Source organism: Phyllopteryx taeniolatus, chromosome 11 (genome assembly GCF_024500385.1).
Source record: "Phyllopteryx taeniolatus isolate TA_2022b chromosome 11, UOR_Ptae_1.2, whole genome shotgun sequence".
NCBI classification, from domain to species: Eukaryota; Metazoa; Chordata; class Actinopteri; order Syngnathiformes; family Syngnathidae; genus Phyllopteryx; species Phyllopteryx taeniolatus.
Genome location: NC_084512.1, coordinates 25,266,906 through 25,290,248, shown reverse-complemented (window position 1 = coordinate 25,290,248; position 23,343 = coordinate 25,266,906). Strand labels below are relative to the sequence as shown.

The 23,343-nt window shown below is 42.0% G+C and overlaps 1 protein-coding gene across 5 annotated transcripts in view; it reads right to left on the bottom strand.

The window, feature by feature from the left end:
• The window catches only part of zswim8 (zinc finger, SWIM-type containing 8), a 231,123-nt gene that overhangs the window by 158,470 nt on the left and 49,310 nt on the right, over positions 1-23,343 (bottom strand). For all 5 annotated transcript variants that reach the window (XM_061788842.1, XM_061788844.1, XM_061788843.1 and 2 more), the window contains exons 4-5: positions 14,666-14,838; positions 424-531 (exon numbers count right to left, since the gene is read on the bottom strand). In XM_061788842.1, coding sequence (XP_061644826.1) covers positions 424-531; positions 14,666-14,838 — 281 coding nt within the window. The remainder of the gene's footprint in view (positions 1-423; positions 532-14,665; positions 14,839-23,343) is intronic.

Below are 23,343 nucleotides of genomic sequence, written 5' to 3'. Positions count from 1 at the left end.
GATGTTATTAAATATAAATTAATTATTAAATTAATTATTAATTCTAAAAAAACAATGGACTAAAACTAGACTAAAATCTTACTGAATGTTCGTCAACTAAAACAAGACTAAACTATCCCACATTGAAATGACTCAAACGTGACTCAGACTAATAAGCATTTGTTCAAAGGACTAAGACTAAAACTAAAATGGCAGCCAAAAACAACAGTGCCACCCCCTAAAAATGTGCTCATGAATTTAATATGGTCCTTGCAAAACTAATTTCTTGTGGAATGGAAAGAAGTTCCCCATTGCTGCTGGAAATCATAGAGCTGTTAGTACTTGTCTGCAACCCAACAATTGTAGCTTGATTTGCTTTCCAACTGAATTGTACAGATAATAAAAACAGACATTTTATGAAGAAAAAAATAAATAAAAACTTACCTGTTGAGGCAGCTCACTAATGAGATATTGGGCAAATTTTTGGAGCTGATCCCTCTGCAGCCTGGACAAAGACTCTGAGACTGGGGCCCTCAGACAGACAGATGAGGCCTGTACAGGAAACAGAACTCTTAAGTACTGTATTACAATAGAACTCAAACAAAATCTTAAGATTAATTTAACAACAACAACAACAGTCGTCAGTGGCACATCTGTCACAACACCTAAACAGATTTTTGACTTGCGATAGCTCGGAAGCCTCCTCTCCGTCTGTTTACATATGGAGCAGGTCAAGAACAAACTTTTCAGACATTTGCGAAAACCAAATGAATCAATCACACATGAGCAATCACCATGTATACAGAGGCAAGGAAAACTCGACCAGTACTGATATTCAGTGTGGGCAGACGTTTGGCTCAAGTGGTTGATTTGTATTAAAAAAAAAAAAAAATAAAAATAAAAAAATTCTGACTGATTCGATGAGGGATTACAAAATATTATAATGCAATAATTGTACTAACAATAATTCGATGATTCACAGTCATGATGAGGTAACATATTTAACAATTCTTAATGGTATAACTCAAATTAAGCAAAGCAGTACCACTTTTACACTAGTTACAGGTAGTGATGGGATGATGATGATACCTCAAGGATTGTATTGACACACGACACGAACTGTGTCAGCACTGTATTGACACTGTGTTGGTCACGCAATAGTGAAATCATTGCAGGTAAACAAAATAAAAATAAGATGGAAAAGCTTACATGCTGCAAACCCAACATCAGCCTGTGAAATTATATTTAATCGCTAGTCCTTTACTTAACATGATCTCATCATTGTATAATTTCATTTACTCAATTTGTTTGCGGAGTTGTTTTTGAGAAGAGTTTAAAATTTGCTTAAAACCTTGTTTGTGTAAATGCTAAAATGAGTTAGTAGGTAAAATATGGCAAATTTCTCTGTAATAAAATTAAGTTAAAATTTTTAACTTATGTATGGATTTTGTTAACGTAAGTGTTCAATCATACGAAATAAAAGACGAAACATTGATTCATTCATGCATTTTTATTGAGGAACAAAAGTTTTTGAAGTGTCTTTGCTCCAAAGCGATATCTCATCTTAGACACCAGTTCCCCTTCCTTAGAAAAAACCTTTCCACAGGGTATAGATGAAGACGGTGAGCATAAAATGTAAGTGCAAGTTGATGTTTCAGGAGCTCCCTGAATCCCTCATTATAAACAATGGTAAGTGGCTGACAGTCTTTGGTGATCATGTCGACCACAGCCTCATCCACTGCTTGCTTGTTAGGAACTGCAAGCCAAAAGGAAATATTTTGTTAAGAGCTTATTAAAGGACTGTAATTTTTTTACAAATACTATTACAGAGTCACACAAAGCCTTTTGTGTGTATTCAACTATTTTTGAAAATTCAAATCTTTTTTTTTTTTTGTGAGACTTTCAACATACCTGGGGTACTCACACAAGTATCTGCCAATTCTTCATTGCCATGCAGAGCTCTACAATGCCTCGGCATTGATGAAGTGCTCTTATTGATGCAAGATAGCTCTGTGGTGCAGAGCCGACACTTCAACTACAATAAAATACAAAGTTAATTTATCTGAAAACAATTCAGACCTCTTACCAGAAAAGAGTACAAACATATTTAATTAAAAAAATAACAGTAAATAATGCCCAAAGGAGAAAAAGACTTACCTTATTTGGCGTCAAAAGATCAAAATTATTCCAGACTGGGGAAAGCTTCTTGGAACGATCCATGAAGTCAGTGGAACAAGGTGAGGGCAAGCAAAAATCCAACAGCAACAGCAAAACTCCATCCAACAAATCCGCAACACGTCGACAGTTTGTTTCCTTATAAACACAAATTGGCGCGGCACATCCAAACGACACACTTCCCGTATCGGTCACATGATTTTTTTCTTAAAGCGATACACGAACCAATACAGGGTTTCACTCTTGTGCATTCGGCACAGTGCTGACGCACCAGTGTTGTTTGCCCCATCACTAGTTACAAGGATGTAAACGTGGACAAAATTCGAAGTACCCCTCTGTTAATGAGTAAACATTTACTGAATAATAACCAATGAAAATCAGACAGAGCTTTTGAATCTTGGGTCAACAAAATCATTCTAAAAAAAACAAAAATAAAATAGGTCTGGACAAAAATAGACTTGCTTCATTGTCATCCAATAAACACACGGTCAGTACATATATAAAATGAAACTTCAGTACTTTCGTTCCAGTACCCTAGGGATTAAGTAGTTCAAATGACGATGGGTGTATTACATGATGGCGCCTTTCCGTGTGGTTGCCTCGATAACGCACTCTCTCGGGTTGTCTTTGTTTTTTGTCTTTTTTGTTCGTCTTTGGACAGATTATGTGAGTTACTTCCACTAGGGAAAACTTGCTAAACATTTGGGAGTCTACTCCAAACCTTTCGCCAACTTTCACAAATCCACTAATGTTTTTCTCGGAGCGGCTGCACTCCATGGCACATGGAGGAGGCGAAGATGACGTCACAGAGGGAAACGTGCCGCAGTGCAAGTTAAGCTCTGACAGCGAACAGCACTTCCGTCGTTTCACCTGGCATATCTATGCTCTCTAGCCAACAAAATGGACAAGCTTCATCTCCTCACAACGACCAGTTAAGACTTTACACATTCTGCCGCCCTCTAAAGGACTGGCCGATAACTTTTAATACCTTCTACTGCAGATTTGCAAAGGACACTTTAACACTCCACACCCACCCAACCGACGACCACCATCAATCCTCTGACTCCCACTTCTGCATGGACCATTCACGAACAGGATGTGAAACGTGTCTTTAAAGAACAAAAGATCAACAAAGTGGCAGCCCCCTCCTGCTTGAAAGTCTGCGCAGAACAGCTAGCTCCAGTTTTCACACACCATCTTCAATAGATCTGTGGAATTGTGTGAAGTCTCATGTGCCTCAAACACGCCACCATCATCCCAGTCCCCAAGAAACCTGCAATTTCAGGACTGAAGGACTACAGGCTTGTCACCCTGACAGCTGTGGTCATGATAAAGTCCTTTAAACGCCTCGTGAGGGACCAACTCGAAAGCATCACAGGACCCCTGGATTCCCTGCAGTCTGCCTATTGAGCAGACAGGTCTGCGGAGGATGCAGTCAATATGGGACTGAGCTTCATCCTGGAACACCTCGACGGTGCACGGACATACTCGATGATCCTACTTGTGAACTACAGCTCTGCGTTGAACACCATCATCCCAGACCTCTCCTCCAAGCTTCACCAGTGAATCTACAGCTTCCTGTTGGGGAGGACACAGCAGGGGAGGCTGGGGGACAACACCTTATCCACATGCACCATCAGCACTGGGACCCCCCAAAGGATGTGCTACCTCTCTACACAAAAGACTTCACTTCAACAGACCTGGCTGTCAAACTTGAAGTTTGCAGATGACACCACAGTCATTTGTGTTCAGGGACAGTTCGGCGATGATGGTGTTGAACGCTGAGCTGAAGTCCACGAACAGGATCCTCGCGTAGGTCCCTGCACTGTCGAGGTGTTCTCGGATGAAGTGCAGTCCCATGTTGACTGCATCATCCGCAGACCTGTTCGCTCAGTAGGCAAACTGCAGGGGGTCCAGCAGGGGGCCTGTGACGCTCTTGAGGTGGTCCAGCATGAGACGTTCAAAGGACTTCATGACCACAGATGTCAAGGCGACAGGCCTGTATTCATTTAGACCCGAGATTGCAGGTTTCTTGCGGACTGGAATGATGGTGGAGCGTTTGAAACGGGATGGTACTTCGCACAGTTCCAGAGATCTATTGAAGATCTGAGTGAAGACTGGAGCGAGCTGGTCCGCGCAGGCTTTGAGGCAGGATGGGGACACATGGTCTGGGTCTGCCGGTTTGTTAATCTTTTGTTGTTTGAAGATGCGTCTCACATCCTGTTCGCAGATGGTTAACGCAGAAGTCGGTGGTGTGATAGTGGTCGGTGGTGCGGCCGGGTGGGTGTGGGGTGTGAAAGTGTCCTTTTCAAATCTGCAGTAGAAGGTTTTCAAGTCGTTGGCTAGTGTGCTATTGTTCTCAGCTTGGGGGGATCGTCGCTTGTAATTGGTCAGCGATTGGAATGCATGCCAGACTGATTTAGAGTCGTTAGCGCTAAACTGTTTTTCCAACTTTGCTGCATAGTTCCTTGATGCAATGTTAATTTATTTAGTCAGCTGGTTTCTAGCTCGATTATACAGGGCCCTGTCCCCGCTCTGATATGCGTCCTCCTTAGCTTGGCGAAGCTGCTTAAGTTTGGCAGTGAACCACGGCTTGTTGTTGAAAGTGCAAAATGACTGTTGGTACACACACATCTTCACAGAAACTGATATAGGATGTGACAGTGTCCGTATATTCATCCAGGCTGCCAGCTGAATTTTCAAAGACACTCCAGTCTGTGCAGTCTAAACAGCTTTGAAGTTCTATCTTTGCTTCATTGGTCCACCTTTTCACTGTTTTCACTGTAGGCTTCGCGCATTTAAGTTATTGTCTGTACGTCGGTATTAAGTGAATTAAGCAGTGATTAGACGAGCCCAGGGCTGCACGAGGTTTGGCACGGTATCTGTTGTTTAACGTAGTATAGCAGTGGTTCAAAATGTTATTTTCCCTGGTAGGACAGTCGATGTGCTGCTTGTATTTAGGGAGTTCGTAGTTGAGTTTAGCTTTGTTAAAGTCCCTGAGAATAATGAGGGGTGTGTCTGGGTGTTTTTTTTTTCAATTTCGTTGACTTGTTCGGCGAGCATTAGCAGTGCGGCGTTCATGTTAGCTTGAGGCGGAATATAGACGCCAGCGAGAATGAATGAGGCGAACTCATGCGGCGAGTAGAATGGCTTACAGTTCAAAAACAGCGACTCCAAATGCGGGCTGCAGTGTGTGCTGAGCTCAGTGACGTCCGTACACCATTTTTCGTTGATAGAAGCATATCCCGCCGCCTTTTGTTTTCCCCGATGATTCCATGTCACGGTCTGCTCGGTGAAGATGGAAGCCGGGGAGCATGATGGCGCCATCAGGTACAGCGTCACAAAGCCAAGTCTCCGTAAAGCACATGGCGGCGGAATGTCCGAAGTCTTTACTGGTCTTTATCAGGAGATGAAGCTTGTCTATTTTGTTGGGTAGGGAGCGTACATTCGTGAGGTGGATCAATGGGAACGCCAATCTGTATCCTCTCTTGCGGAGTTTCACCTGGATGCCGGCTCGCTACCCTCTGTGGCGTCGCCTCCGGCTCCATGCGCAGAAGACCGCGGACGCCGCTCCGGTGAGTAACTCAGGGGAAAAAACTGAGCGGATTTGCAAAAGTTGGTGAAAGAAAGTCCGGCGTAGCCTCCTTGATGGTTAGCAACTCTGTCTCTGAGTACCGCAATCTGAGGGCGCGGTGAGAGCATGGGACTGAATTTCCGAAAGTACCCAGACACCGAGGCGCAGCTAGGATTCGTCCGAGACTGCACGACGTCACGACAGAAAGCAGTCTTTTGGGCTACAAAAGCTTCCGAGCGCTCTTTTGTACAGACGCTGTTCCGGGCTAAGTGCGGGAGAGCCCAGCGCTGAACCTTCGCCAACCTTATTATTTGACTCTGTATTTTTGAATAAATTGTTAAACTTTTCTTTCGCTCTAATCATTGAAGAATCACCTTGACAGAATAAAAGAACTGGGTAACAGAGTTTTGAACAGTCGTCAGGCTAAACTCGGGCGCCAAACTTTCTTTCTTTCTACTAGTTTTTAGAATTTTGGGGATTTGCAGTTGGTGGCCATCAGTTGGTACCTGCAGATAGCCATCGCCCACTGCTCTCTCTTTTGGAAGAATTTCAGTCAGTATTGCTGTGAAAACGAACAACTTCGACCCCTTCCATCACTTCAATGGCGTTATGGCATCTCTTTTTTAGTATGATGGCCACAACTACACCAGGTAACCTAGGCACTCATTTTTTAAATGCTATATTAAAAAAATAACTGGGAGCTTACTTGTATATACAGTGTGGCAAAAAAGTATTTAGTCAGCCACCAATTGTGCAAGTTCTCCCACTTAAAAAGATGAGAGAGGCCTGTCATTTTCATCATCGGTATACCCACCTATGAGAGACAAAATGAGAAAAAAAAAATTCCCGAAAATCACAGTCTGATTTTTAAAGAATTTATTAGCAAATTATGGTTGAAAATAAGTATTTGGTCAATAACAAAAGTTCATCTCAGTACTTTGTTAAATATCCTTTGTTGGCAATGACAGAGGTCAAACGTTTTCTGTAAGTCTTCACAAGGTTTTCACACACTGTTGCTGGTATTTTGGCCCATTCCTTCATGCAGATCTCCTCTCGAGCAGTGATGTTTTGGGGCTGCCATTGGGCAACACAGACTTTCAACTCCCTCCAAAGATTTTCTGTGGGGGTGAGATCTGGAGACTGGCGAGGTCACTCCAGGACCTTGAAATGCTTCTTACGAAGCCATTCCTTAGTTTCCCGGGCGGTGTGTTTGGGATCATCGTCATGCTGAAAGACCCAGCCACGTTTCATCTTCAATGCCCTTGCTGATGGAAGGAGGTTTTCACTCAAAATCTCACGATACATGGCCACATTCATTCTTTCCTTTACATGGATCAATCGTCCTGGTTCCTTTGCAAAAAAACAGGCCCTAAGGATGATGTTTCCACCACCATGCTTCACAGTAGGTATAGTGTTCTTTGGATGCAACTCAGCATTCTTTCTCCTCCACCGGCATGCGTCCTCACTCCTATCTGTCTGCTTTCCTGCTCTGCTTGTTTCCACACACACTAAACACACAAGTCGCTCAAAACTCTTGCGCACGACAAACAACCACCACACACTATATTATCCCCTTGTCACTTTGTTTTCTATGTTCTTTCTTTGTTCGTTACCCTTCTATGTACCTTGGCTTTGCTGTACTTAAATATAGCATCTCTATCACCCTCTCTAAATAACATTTGTCAACACAATAACAAAAATCTCCCGAAAACTCCCCCCAAAAAAACCAACCACAAAGAACACATAGCACCCAATTTATTTAAAAATATGATACACGCACACATTATATGTCACACTTAACTTTTGTGTCATGGAATGTCAATGACATTCGATTGAGAGGACAAATCATATCATACTCTACTACGTATAAGAAAAAACGAGAACAAAAATTGGAAAATGGAATTGAGGAAAAAATGAAACACCTCACAGAAGAATATGCAATTAATCTGACAGATACGCTTAGAAACCAACTTCAAAAGTGAAAACATCAATTAGACCTTATCAAAAATAACAGATTTTCTACAAGAACAGTTAAGATACACTAACAATCAGGAAAATTCCTTGCAAATCAACTTCAGCGCAATCAAGTCATTAATTCCAGCCATCCAAGAGTCTAACGGCAAGTGTACACATATTTTACAATTTTTATAGCAGCTTATACGCATCTTCGAACAACCCAGACCAAAAAGAAATTGAAACTTTTATTAAGCATCTAAAACGTTCCTCAATTAAACACACAAATTAAAGACAGCCTTGATGTTCCCTTAACCATCACAGAATTACATAATGCATTCAAAAATATGCAACCGGGCTTCATTCAACATATCTGGCCAATACTAGCGCCTCTATTTTTCAGAACAGTCCAGGAGATAAATGATAAAGGCCAAATTAGATGCCATATGAACAAAGCTTCAATTAAATTATTACTAAAGCCAGGTTAAGACCCCACTCTCCTGGCTAATTATCGGCCCTTATCACTGATTAATGTAGATATCAAGATTGTCTCGAAAGCCCTCGCAGCGAGACTTGAAAAGGTACTTCCGGCGATAATCCACTATGACCAGACAGGCTTCATTAAAGGTAGAAGTTCCACAAATAACGTCAGACGTCTGTTGAATTTAACATGCATCTCACAGTGTACAAATCTAAACGGAATCATCATGTCACTTGACGCAGAGAAAGCTTTCGATAAAGTTAACTGTGCTTTCCTGTTTGCAGTTATACATTTGATAGCAACATTATACAATTTGCCAAAAGCGACAGTCACCACAAATAGGATTACTTCACAAAGTTTTACCTTACAAAGAGGAACCAGACAAGGATGTCCACTCTCACCAACGCTACTTGCAACATTCGTCGAACCTCTTGCTGGTTCGACGAATGTCTTGCTGGTTCGACGGTATCTGCTCGCTAGTGACAGAACACAAAATCAATCTGTATGCTGATGATATACTTCTTTATTTACAGGAACCCAAGTATTCTCTTCAGGCAGTCTTCAATCTCATTAAAACCTTTTCACAAATATCAGATTACTCTATCAACTGGACAAAATCAACAAGACTCCCAATAACAGCAAACTCATGGACTCCTGCAGATCAAATCCCACATTACCCTATACCAATAGGAAACAAAGTATTTAGGTATTAATATTTCGCCAAAACTCACAATTATAACCAATCTAAATTACACACCATTTCTGGAAAAAATCTCAGGTGATTTAAGATGGTGGAATAACTTGCCTATCTCACTTCTGGGAAAAATAGCCACAAATAAAATGAAAACCTTACCTCAAATAAATTATTTATTCTCAATGATTCCATTTAAGACCACATTTAAATGGTTTCAAACCATTTCAGATTCTGTTGTAATAATTTTTTATTCAAAAAAACAGAAAAACAGAATTAGTCTATCCATTCAGAAAAGTAAACAGGGAGGCCTAAATGCTCCCCACTTTAAACACTCATATTTAACTAACCAATTCCAATACCTCATCAAATGGTTGCATCACAATGAGGAGCATCGTTCTTGGCTAGAATTGGAACAGCTAGACTGGGTCGTGTGCCATCTGACAATAACAAGACTACTTTGTAAGTGTAAAAGTCAACTCTTGACTTCTGTATTCTTTGTTGTCGAGCTTGTTGTTGTTGTTTTTTATTATTATATTTGTCATTCTCTTCATTTTTTTCTTCATTTATGTACTTGTGTTTTATTTTATTATTTGTATTTATTTATTTTGTAAATTTATTTTCCTTTTCCCTTTTTTTTTTCCTCTCACATTTCAGACCGATTTGCATGGTGAGAGGACACATGCATCAAGTGGGGATCTTCTCTAGTCCGTGTTTGCGGTTCCGGCGTCTGTGGGGGCGGGACTGTCTTTGGGTCCCTGCGGTCCTCTGATTGCGACAAATAACTCATGAATATGCAAATTGCTTGGGTATCCCCTCACTCACACTGTCGTCCAATAGACTTTTATAATTTACATAGTTAATCCCACCACACTTCAGTTGTACAGCCGGGACAATATCTAGTCGGAACTTCTCGACCTCACACACCAGCTCGGGGATCACCACTGAAGATTCCTGAAGAAGCTACAGCAGAATTCTAAGATCGACACTGCTTTTTAGGCAGCTTGGATGACATCACTTGACGCAGTACGAGCCAAGATGATAAAAATAAAAAAAAATAAAAATACAAATACAAATAAAAAAATGGTTGGTGCTGACAAAGTCCTGGACTCAAAAGTCAAGATTAGACCTGGATCACAAGCATGAGCTGGGAAAAGGCAGGAGAGGAGGTGTTGTAACCCATCTGGACGATTGCACCCATCCTCCCTCCTTCTCTAAGACATTCTTAGCAAACTCTTCCTGTAAAGGTCAGAGGACAAAAATGTTAAAAATGTTCTTTATCACCCAAGAACCCCTTTACAAACCACATCTGCCATTTCGAAGTGATTATATAACAGACACAGCAGTTAAATCGATAAATATGATTCAGAATGCGTCTTCTGCTTTTTGAATCCAGCGCCTTCCGGTCTTAGGCTCTTTCCGGAGCTGTGACGTGACACGAGCCAAACAGCCTGTTCATTCGCCGTTGGGTGCTATTGTTGCATGCTGTTGTTCCTGTCCTTGTATATTTGTTGTCGAATGATTTAGCGATGTCACGATTGTTTATTGTGTGGCATTTGGTTTTACAAATGGTTCAGGCAGTGGCAAGAGGTTTTTTTTGGCTTTCCAAGTGAAAAAGGAATACGTGACCAGTGGATGGGGAAGAAGCGTGATCAGCAATAGATGACGAGCAAGCATTCCAAACTCTGTGCTGATCACTTCGAACAGGCGTGTTTTGAGAAAGACTGAGCAGAAAGCATTGGCTACACAGGCTGGATAGAGAGGCAGAGGCTGAAACCAGCTGCGGTGCCAACTATTTTTCCTATGGCCATCGGGACCTCAACCGATAGCAAGAGAACTAAATCTCTCAGCCGCCCCGGTGCAGCAGCGAAGCGGCGCACAAGAGGTGATGATTTCCTTGTATATAACTATGACTCTATAACTATGGTTATTATACACTGGGCAGTCGGGAAAAAAGACCCATGCAGTAGTTTTCAGTACTGACGTCTGTACTTTTGCCTATATGACAAGCCAACAGACACGGGAAAGACTTTCTGTGCGATGTGTTATAAAGCTACTCGAGCGAGGGGCACACAACACACAGGAATACTGCATACTATGTAAAAGCTTGTGTCGTGTCACTGAAACATGAATATATAATACGTACAGTCATGTTCGGGGAGTGCTCAATACGCGTCATAAAAACCTCATTTTTAGCTAAACTATAGTTGACAACTTGCTGGAAGTTACGTGCATGTATTACATAACAAACAATGCCAATATGAATTTTAACTGACCCCATAACATCTTTGTCATCTGACCTTTAAAATAACCCCTACTTAATTTCCCTTCCCATCAACACCATTGTAAAATAATTTGAACCCCGCTCCTAAACTTCTCGCCTTCCTGGACACACAATACATCAACCTTTCTCCTTACCATCACTTCAACCAACTCCAGAGCTTTTCCTGTCATAGTCGCAACATTTAAAGTCTCCATCTTCAGTCCTCTTTCTGCCTAAGAACCCGCTTTCCACCTTTCCTTCATATTCGACCCACAGAAGCTGAATTTCCACCGGCGCCCTAGGTTAAAGTCAGACTGGGCGATTATGGAAAAAGTAATGATCACGATTATTTTGAGTGATATTGAAATCACGATTAATAAACACGATTATCCATTGATTTCGAAACAAAATATATATAAAATATAAAAAAACTTTAAATATAACTTAATAGAACGAGAAAATGAGTTAGTAACAAGTAAAATAAATACAACCATGGCTAAAAACATTGGCATGCCTTCTATTATACATATTTGTTACAATGTTACATTGTTGTTGTTGTCCTCTCAATATTCTGCCATTTAGCAAATAGAAATAATGTTGGTAATCCTAATTGACCTAAAACAGGAAAATTTTAGTCTGATTGTAATGTCAGACTGTCAGGGGGAAAAAAAAGCGTTTTGTCTTTTTCTACAAAGCCATATCTGCTGTTCCTGCTGTACGCGCCTTGGTCTCTAAGGGGCAGTGTGGTGCGATGCACGCATGAAGCTGCATATTACATCCATCCATTTTCTACCGCTTAGCCGAGGTCGGGTCGCGGGGGCAGTAGTTTTAGCAGGGACGCCCAGACTTCCCTCTCCCCAGCCACTTCATCCAGCTCTTCCGGTGGGATCCCGAGGCGTTCCCAGGCCAGCCGAAAGACGTAGTCTCTCCAGCGTGTCCTGGGTCGTCCCCGGGGTCTCCTCCCGTTGGGACCTGCCCAGAACACCTCACCAGGGAGGCGTCCGGGATGCATCCGAATCATATTACAGTAAATTAAAAAAAAAGTATTAGAATAAAGTCACAATAAAACTTTATTAAATTAATTTTTCCCAGATTAGGAAGAATATATGCCCGTGAGTATTGTTATATTGTCTGTCTGTATGTGTTACGACGGCGTGTGTGTAAATATTTATTTAAAAGGTAAATCCCTACCATGATCTAATGCTAATGTTAGCTAGCCCATTAATAGGGTTTTACATTGACTGATAGCATAAGATTTCGAAAACGATGTGTGTCTTATATTAAAATATTTAATGTGAGTAATTCTTTTTGTTGGTGTGCATTTAGTTTCTAAGTAAACTCCAACTGGGTTGTCACTAAACAGCTTAAAGCACGCTAAGGGATGGCAGAAGAACATGCGTACAAGCAAAATGGTGCGTTCAGGGTGCGTTTAGAATGCAGGAACTTGCACACACAACCGGTGCGCCAGCACATTGATCGTTTTTCTATGCTAACATTTTAATTTCCACACACCAGCTCGGGCTCCTTCCCTGGCAGAGAGGTGACATTCCCGGTCCCTAGAGCCAGTTTCTGTAGCCGGGGATCGGATCGCCAAAGTCCCTGCCTTTGGCCACAGCCAAGCTCGCACTGCACCCAACCCCTATGGCCCCTCCCACAGGTGGTGAGCCCATAGGAAGGGGGACCCACGTTACCCTTTCGGGCTGTGCAGGCCCGGCCACCAGGCGCTCGCCTTCGAGCACCACCTCCAGGCCTAGCTCCGCATCCAGGCAAGGGAAACATCGATCCACTTATATTAACTTGAGGCCTCAGTTTTTGAAAGATATTTACGAATTACCGTATTTTCACAACAATAAGGCGCACTTAAAAGTCTTAAATTTTCTCCAAAATGGACGGGGCGCCTTATAATGTGGCGTGCCTTATGTGTGCACCGAGTTCCAAAATCTGTAAATGTTGTTGTGTGACTTTGATGAGCGCACCGCTTGACTGACTGGGAGCATTTCCTGCCGACATGCTGCTTATATAGAGGAAAGGTGGACGTGACTGAGGACAGCATGCGGACGTTAAAGGGGGAAGGGTGCGCGTGAAAGAGGATGCTAAAGGCACGCCCCCAGTAGGTATATTGCGCCGGTATGTGCATTGTGCAAAACAACATCGGTTTGACTAAGGACCCCCGAAAATGGCACCTACGAAGAGACACGCTTACGAAGCACAGTTTAAACCGCAAGCTATCAGTTACGCAGAGGAGCATGGGAATAGAACAGCCGTGAGAGAATTCAAGATCAACAAATCCATGGTTCGCAAGTGGAGGAAGCAGGAAAACGCCGGCATCATTGCTGAATGAGGATTGATCAAAAACTAACATGAGTACATTGTTAAATACTTCAATAAAGTACAACCGAACACAGTTTTGCTCCCGCTGCCTTTTTAAAAACTTATGTTTTAGCGTGCAAAATATCTTTCGGTAGCGTGCATGCATGCTACCGCACGTTTTAAGCTAGCGTATGTTTTACCATGCCTGAGCCCAATAATGTGTGCCTTATGTGTGTGTTAAATACAAAAATAGACCCCGCACCTGATCAGGGCTGCGTCTTTTAATGCGGTGCGCCTTATGGTCGCGAAAATACGGTATATCACCCAAAATGGTGCTTGTTGTCAAGTGAGTGGAGCCACCTGCTGCCATACAGCACTCGTTTCTCAAGTTTGGGCTCGCAAGTCAAAGCAAAAACTCGACGGCTTGTATCTCGAAAAACTCCTCAGTCGCGTCACTCGTATCCCGAGGCACCACAGTATTTGAAAAAAATGCCTTTCACCGTTTTCAAGTGGAAAAAAATGTTTGGTTATTTACTCCATACAGATAAATAACCAAGTTTTTACGATATCTATAATTCACACATGGCGGCTGTATGCCGTATTTTGCCAGACAAGTGTTACGACAGTGCCGTAAAGTGTCATCGTTATTGTTGGTGAGCATTGCCTTACTATTTTGTTGAATAAAGTCGTTGTTAGCACACTGTTGTTGTATGCAGATTTTTGGACAATGATCTGGTGATGAAGTTACACATTGTGCCGCTGCGCTTGTCCCTCGACACGATTCCATTGTCCCGCTGCCGCTCGATTGACTATTAATGCTTGCGGCGTTAGCATCGGCGATCGACTTGAGACTAATTCATGTTCGTTTATCCAGTCAGGCGCGCGTCGGTCACGGTTTCTCCTTGCGTTATCAAAACATGTCTCGGACGAGATGTTTCGTTGATCAAAGTATTTCAGTCCAGAACTGAAAATACACTTTTTGGCCATTTTTGGCGGGCGAAGATTTTCGGTGACTTAGAAATTTTTGCTGGCCCCTCCATATGTAGTTGGGGGCCCGAGACAGCGGCGTGGTGGCCCCGGGCCGTCGTTAATGTCGGACACTGTCTGGTTCAGTTTTATACATTTCTTAACTTTAATGCGATAAATATTGACAATCATCAAAATATATTGTGATATCAAATATATATCAATGATAATTGGCTTCAAGTATTTCATGTCAATCATGCTTTTATAACTTACATTGTGGATCCTGAATAGACAGAGTGCCACCACATGGGCACACCATTTTGCACCAGCACCACAGGTACAACTGCAGGAGGTGATGCGGCAGCGATCAAACATGACTGCCACATTGTAGGCGCCCTTAGACTGTCCAGACTGACTCGGCACAACTGTAGCACTGAGATGGAAACCTGAGAGAAATGACAGAAAGGGACACAGCAAATCCAGTTCGGGTTAACAAAAAAAGGACCATGAAGTTTAATTTTTCATTTAAAATATGCGGCATGGTAGGGCAGGTAAATGTGTCCCATGGTGGAGAAGTCAAAGAAGTTGAAATCTCATCTTGCATTCCTCTAAGGAGTTAAAAGTTGAACTAAACTCATTGTCGTGTTTTGTTCCTATATACAACCCCAATGCCAATGAAGTTGGGACGTTGTGTTAAACAAAAATAAAAACAGAATATAATGATTTGCAAATGATGTTCAACTTATATTTAATTGAATACACTACAAAGACAAGATATTTAATGTTCAAACTTACAAACTTTATTGTTTTTAGCAAATAATCATTAACTTAGAATTGTATGGCTACAACACGTTCCCAAAAAAGCTGGGACAGGGTCATGTTTACCACTGTGTTACATCACCTTTTCTTTTAACAACATTCAATAAACATTTGGGAACTGAGGACACTAGTTGTTGAAGCTTTGTCGGTGGAATTCTTTCCCATTCTTGCTTGATGTACAGCTTCAGCTGTTCAACAGTCCGGGGTCTCCGTTGTCGTATTTTACGCTTCATATTGCGCCACGCATTTTCAATGGTGGACAGGTCTGGACTGCAGGCAGGCCAGTCTAGTACCCGCACTCTTTTACGACGAACCCACGCTGTTGTAACACATGCAGAATGTGGTTTGGCATTGTCTTGCTGAAATAACCAGGGGCGTCCGTGAAAAAGACTTTGCTTGGAGGGCAGCATACGTTTCTCCAAAACCTGAATGTACCTTTCAGCATTAATGGTGCTTTCACAAATGTGTAAGTCCCCCATTCCATTGGCACTAACACAGCCCCATACCATCACAGATGCTGGCTTTTGAACTTTGCGTCCATAACAGTCGGGATGGTTCTTTTCCTCTTTGGCCCGGAGGACACGACGGCCACAATTTCCAAAAACAATTTGAAATGTGGACTCGTCGGACCACAGAATAATTTTCCACTTTGCATCGGTCCTTCTTAGATGAGCTCAGGCCCAGAGAAGACGGCAGCGTTTTTGGGTGTTGTTGATAAATGGTTTTTGCTTTGCATAGTAGAGTTTTAAGTTGCACTTACAGATGTAGCGCTGAACAGTATTTACTGACATTGGTTTTCTGAAGTGTTCCCGAGCCCATACGGTGATATCCTTTACACATTGATGTCAATTTTTGATGCAGTGCCGCCTGAGGGATCGAAGGTCACAGGCATTCAATGTTGGTTTTCGGCCTCGCTGCTTACATGCAGTGATTTCTCCAGATTCTGTGAACCTTTTGATGATATTATGGACCCAAGATGATGAAATTCCTAAATTCCTTGCAATTGTATGTTGAGGAACATTGTCCTTAAACTGTTCGACTATTTTCTCACGCACTTGTTCACAAAGAGGTGAACCTCGCCCCATCTTTGCTTGTGAATGACTGAGCAATTCAGGGAAGCTCCTTTTCCACCCAATCATGGCACCCACCAGTTCCCAATGAGCCTGTTCACCTGTGGGATGTTCCAGACAGGTGTTTGATGAGCATTCCGCAACTTTCTCACTCTTTTTTGCCACCTGTCCCAGCTTTTTTGGAACGTGTTACAGCCATAACATTCTAAGTTCATGATTATTTGCTAAAAACAATAAGGTTTATCAGTTTGAACATTAAATATCTTGTCTTTGTAGTGTATTCAATTAAATATAGGTTGAACATGATTTGCAAATCATTGTATTCTGATTTTATTTATGTTTAACACACCGTCCCAACTTCATTGGAATTGGGGTTGTACATTAAATATGTTTGAAGGTAAGTTCTGAAAATTTGGAAAGACTGAGAAGAATTTTGTTCTGAATTGCTGAGATATAGCTTAGGACTAGTTTTGATCCAACTTTTTCACTTCCGATCCGATACCAATATTGCAGCCTTGAATTTTGGCCAATACCGATCCGATCAGATATCAGCAATAATCATACATACTTTTCTTATTTTGTAGTCTGGAATGTTAGAAAATGCTTGATGAAGTGATATTACTCAGAACTGTTAGATACATTGCTATGCTGCTGTTTACAGGACATTAGGACACACACACTAGCTTTTGTTTGTTAAAACTCACCACACTATGTTATGAATGTATGCACATGCACATACACACGTACCACAGACATATTGATAACATTCAGGCTGAGAACAGGCGAGAACTGGTTTGATAAGGAGCCACTGAAGGAAAGGACTTATCACTTGGCTTCCGGATCCCACAAGAGAAGGAAGAGAGTCCAGCACACTGCGTTCTGCTCGACCAAGCTTTGAAAATCTGTATACTTGATTTTGTTGGATTAAATACTCAAAAGACAAGTTTAGCATATCAGGATTCTTATTTGGGAACAAGATCACCACCAAATATTAAAAGAACTGGGAAGAAGGAATTCCATGAGGGACTTTTTCCTTGCGAAGCTGGGTAAGCAACTCACGGGTCTCGCTTGGAATTCCTAACAGATTTGGTGCCGTGACCCAGCTTGTTTAAAGGTGATCGAACAGCACGAGGACCAAAAGCCACATCTGTCTGTGCAAAAGGAAAAGGTAAGCAGAAAACCTTTAACTGATTTCTGCCAGATAGGGCCTCTGTATATTTATACTATATTAGTGCATCTACTGTATGTTTATGTTTCAGGAATATCGCAATATATAAGAAACCAATTTAAGGTCATTTGGGGTTGAGTGGAAGCAATTTATCCTTTATTTTAATAGTAGATACCAACCAGGGTCAGAGTCCCAGTTTTGGGCGGCGTGCTTGAACCAAATGGTTTCGATTCCAAGGATTAAATTGCCGTATTAATCCTAAAAAAAAGGTTTTAGTGCCTAGAAATAATTGGCAAATTATTTCTGAAAGGTTAAAATTCCCGTAATCACGGCGTTGTCCGTGATTCGAACAAAACCAGGAAGAGTTGTTTCAAGGTTTTTACAACAAAGACGGAATAGCTTTAGGAAGTGAGTCAGGGCTGAAACACCTGTGCACAAAATAGTTGAGATTCATGACCCCACTCTGTGTATAGAAGAAACATTTGGGTTGAAAGTCCATTATACGGCTGAATAAAATAGTCTCGAGCAAAAAAACTACCAAAGTGGGTTTAGACTGTGAGAGACAAAATTAGACCAGTTCAAATAAAATAAAAAAGTGAATCTCAGGAGTTTTAAAAGCAACATTGAATATTGTTTGAAGTCCCAAAACTCTGAGAATAAATTCTGTAATTGTCTCAAAAGGAAGAGAAAAAGGTTTAAAGTCCCCAGACAATTAAAATAAAGATTCTGTAATTGTGGCAAAAGCAAAAGAAAAGGTCTAAAGTCCACAGACACCAAAAACAAACAAACCAGTTAGGGGTTTGAAGTCCTAGTTCTGTAAGATGAGCAAAATAGGACAGGGGGGTCTGCTGCGCTGTGAGTACTGATCACACACACACACACATACATATATATATATGTATATATGTATACATATACACATATACAACCCCAATTCCAGTGAAGTTGGGACATTGTGTTAAACAAAAACAGAATACAATGATTTGCAAATCATGTTCAACTTATATTTAATTGAATACACTACAAAGACAAGATATTTCATGTTCAAACTGATAAACTTTGTTTTTAGCAAATAATCATTACCTTAGAATTTTATGGCTGCAACACGTTCCAAAAAAGCTGGGACAGGTGGCAAAAAAGACTGAGAAAGTTGAGGAATGCTCATCAAACACCTGTTTGGAACATCCCACAGGTGAACAGGCTCATTGGGAACAGGTGGGTGCCATGATTGGGTAGAAAAGGAGCTTCCCTGAATTGCTCAGTTATTCACAAGCAAAAATGGGGCGAGGTTCACCTCTTTGTGAACAAGTGGGTGAGAAAATAGTCAAACAGTTTAAGGACAATGTTCCTCAACGGACAATTGCAAGGAATTTAGGGATTTCATTATCTACGATCCATATTATCATCAAAAGGTTCAGAGAATCTGCTTTGCAAATCATTGTATTCTGTTTTTATTTATGTTACACAACGTCCCAACTTTATCGGAATTGGGGTTGTACCCTCAATTTCAAGTTTCAGCCTCATCACTCGATCTGATACTCTTTTCACCTCCAAGACATTCTTAGCTAACTCTTCCTTTAAAATAACCCCGACTCCATTTCTCTTCCCATCTACACCATGGTAAAATAGTTTAAACCCTGCCCCTAAACTTCTAGCCTTACTGCCTTTCCACCTGGTCTCCTGGACACACAATATATCAACCTTTCTCCTAATCATCATGTCAACCAACTCCCGAGATTTTCCTGTCATAGTCCCAACATTCAAAGTCCCCACATTCAGTTCTCGGCTCTGTGCTTTGCTCTTCTCTTTCTGCCTAAGAACCCGCTTTCCACCTTTCCTTCGTCTTCGACCCACAGTAGCTGAATTTCCACAGGTACCCTGCAGGTTGACGGCGCCGGTGGTGGACGTTGTTAACCCGGTCCACAACCGAACCGGTATGTAATTCTTAGGATGAACGCTCATATTTGTTTGGCAAAGTTTTAAGCCGGATGCCCTTCCTGACGCAACCCTCTGCATTTATCCGGGCTTGGGACCGGCCTACAGATTGGACCATAGGGATGCATTGAAGGCGCGACTGAACCATTTTTAAAAATTTGCTCACACAAAAAAAAACAAAATATTGAAATGTTCGCCATGCACATCAAAATGCTTGTTTCTTGGTGAAGAGTGCGGCGAACAGCACGTCACCATGGCAACTGCGTTTCTTTGTTGAAAACTCACAAACTTCGCCGCACGTCACCATGGCAAATGCGTTTCTTTTGTTGAAAACTCACAAACTTTGTATTGTGACATCATAAAGGCCTAAACAGTCTTCTGAGCAAATATTAGGTTGATCGTATTAACCTGCTTGCAGAAGAACAACAAAATATGAAATGTCATTTCCTTGTGCCAGTAGGTGGCGCAAGTACTACAAGAATATTTTTTCCATAGATACCTTTAAGTGGGGAATGTCGTCAAGTGTGTGAAATTTTGAAAAGATATGACCATCTGGAGTGGAGTTACAATGTCACGGCGAATCATCAAAATTCACCACGCCGCCACGCCTTCTGCCGAAACATAAATTTTATTTATTTATTTATTTATTTATTTTTTACAAAGCATGAGCAACGACTTGTGGCTTCACTGACCAAGCTTCAGGTGGATCTGCTGAATGTGGTTGGAGCAGTACATTGAAATTTTTTTGGAGCATGTACACGGGAGTTTCTGTTTTCTGGTATCCCCTGCCCCCGTCATACAGTATGGCGAAATAGAAAGCTTTTAACAAATTTTAATGGCCCGGGTCTAGAGATATTACATACCAAGTTTGAAGTCAATCAGATGAAAGCTGGAGCACAATTTCATGAAAGCATGACCCCTGTGAATGTGCAAAAATATGCCAAGATTGTACATTTAAAAAAAAATTCAAACTAATTTCCTGTTCATAATCTCTAGGTGGCACCAGCATATTAGAATGAAAGTGTACAGCTTTTTCATAACTGCTAGATGGCGGCATACATTTATATAATGTGAATTTTTTTTCCATTTCAGTATCATAATCAGAATCATCTTTATTTGCCAAGTATGTCAAAAACACAAGGAATGTGTCTCTGGGAGTTGGAGCCGCTCAGTCTATTGACAGAATACTTTTGAGTCATAAAGACATTAAAAAAAAAACAGTCACTGAGCAATAAAAGGTTGCAAATAATGTGGTAATGCCGGGACATTTTTTATTTTATTTTTTTGAGAATTGTGCAAAGCACAAGTCCTCTCGCAAATAGAGCAGTTTGAAATGACTCATAGAACAATAGTCCAATAGACCATTGTGCAAAGGGCACTGAGACTTCAAGAAATGTATGCAGTTTAAAGTGACTAGTAGTGCAATAATCTGGGCCAGTGTCGATTGTGCAAATGTTTCAGATGCTACTCGGGCACGAGTGGCCAGTATTGGTCAACAACAGATATGCAAATAGTGCAGCGTGGCGAGACTACTACAGTGAGTGCACGAGTAATGTATAATTGGCCCGACAGAAATGTGACAACAAACTCAAGACAAAAAATTGGCAGCATGCTGTAATGGAATTGTAAGTTAACTGTTTAAGAAGTTAATGGCAAGAGGGAAGAAGCTGTTGGAAAAATCTGCTTGTTTTAGTTTGCATTGTTCAGTACCGCCTACCTGAGGGAAGGAGCTGGAAGAGCTAGTGACCAGGATGTGTAGGGTCCAAGAGGATTGTGCATGTTCTTGTCTTAGTTCTGGCAGCGTGTAAGTCCTCAAGGGTGGGTAGGGTACCGGCAATCCTTTCAGCAGTTTTGATTGTCCGTTGCAGTCGGAGTTTAATGCAGCCCTATGGGGGGCACAAGTCAGTGCAAACTGTAGGCCGGTCCCAAGCCCGGATAAATGCAGAGGGTTGCGTCAGGAAGGGCATCCGGCTTAAAACCTTGCCAAACAAATATGAGCGTTCATCCAAAGAATTCCATACCGGATCGGTCGTGGCCCGGGTTAACAACGTCCGCCACCGGCGCCGTCAACCTGCAGGGCGCTGTTGGAAATTCAGCTACTGTGGGTCGAAGTCAAAGAAGAAGAAGAAGAGGTGGAAAGCGGGTTCTTCGGCAGAAAGAGAAGAGGAAAACACAGAGCCTAGAACTGAATGTGGGGACTTTGAATGTTGGGACTATGACAGGAAAATCTCGGGAGTTGGTTGACATGATGATTAGGAGAAAGGTTGATATATTGTGTGTCCAGGAGACCAGGTGGAAAGGCAGTAAGGCTAGAAGTTTAGGGGCAGGGTTTAAATTATTTTACCATGGTGTAGATGGGAAGAGAAATGGAGTCGGGGTTACTTTAAAAGAAGAGTTGGCTAAGAATGTCTTGGAGGTGAAAAGAGTATCAGATCGAGTGATGAGGCTGAAATTTGAAATTGAGGGTGTTATGTGTAATGTGATTAGTGGCTATGCCCCACAGGTAGGATGTGACCTAGAGGTGAAAGAGAAATTCTGGAAGGAGCTAGATGATGTAGTTCTGAGCATCCCAGACAGAGAGAGAGTCGTAATTGGTGCAGATTGTAATGGACATGTTGGTGAAGGTAATAGGGGTGATGAAGAAGTGATGGGTAAGTACGGCATCCAGGAAAGGAACTTGGAGGGACAGATGGTGGTAGACTTTGCAACAAGGATGCAAATGGCTGTAGTGAACACTTTTTTCCAGAAGAGGCACGAACATAGGGTGACCTACAAGAGCGGAGGTAGAAGCACACAGGTGGATTACATCTTGTGCAGACGATGTAATCTGAAGGAGGTTACCAACTGTAAGGTAGTGGTAGGGGAGAGTGTGGCTAGACAGCATAGGATGGTGGTGTGTAAGATGACTCTGGTGGTGGGGAGGAAAATTAGGAAGACAAAGGCAGAGAAGAGAACCATGTGGTGGAAGCTGAGACAGGACGAGTGTTGTGCAGCTTTTCGGGAACAAGTGATACAGGCTCTCGGTGGACGGGAAGAGCTTCCAGAAGACAGGACCACTGCAGCCAAGGTGATCAGAGAAGCAGGCAGGAGAGTACTTGGTGTATCTTCTGGCAGGAAAGGAGAGAAGGAGACTTGGTGGTGGAACCTCACAGTACAGGAAATCATACAAGGAAAACGGTTAGCTAAGAAGAAGTGGGACACTGAGAGGACCGAGGAGAGGCGAAAGGAATACATTGAGATGCGACACAGGGCAAAGGTAGAGGTGGCAAAGGCAAAACAAGAGGCATATGATGTATGGCAGGTTGGACACTAAAGAAGGAGAAAAGGATTTATACAGGCTGGCCAGACAGAGGGATAGAGATGGGAAGGATGTGCAGCAGGTTAGGGTGATTAAGGATAGAGATGGAAATACGTTGACTGGTGCCAGCAGTGTGCTAGGTAGATGGAAAGAATACTTCGAGGAGTTGATGAATGAGGAAAATGATAGAGAAGGGAGAGTAGAAGAGGCAAGTGTGGTGGACCAGGAAGAGGCAATGATTAGTAAGGGGGAAGTTAGAAAGGCATTAAAGAGAATGAAAAATGGAAAGGCAGTTGGTCCTGATGACATTCCTGTGGAGGTATGGAAGCATCTAGGAGAGGTGGCTGTGGAGTTTTTGACCAGCTTGTTCAATAGAATTCTAGTGCGTGAGAAGATGCCTGAGGAATGGAGGAAAAGTGTACTGGTGCCCATTTTTTAAGAACAAAGGTGATGTGCAGAGCTGTGGCAACTATAGAGGAATAAAGTTGATGAGCCACACAATGAAGTTATGGGAAAGAGTAGTGGAGGCTAGACTCAGGACAGAAGTGAGTATTTGCGAGCAACAGTATGGTTTCATGCCTAGAAAGAGTACCACAGATGCATTATTTGCCTTGAGGATGTTGATGGAAAAGTACAGAGAAGGTCAGAAGGAGCTACATTG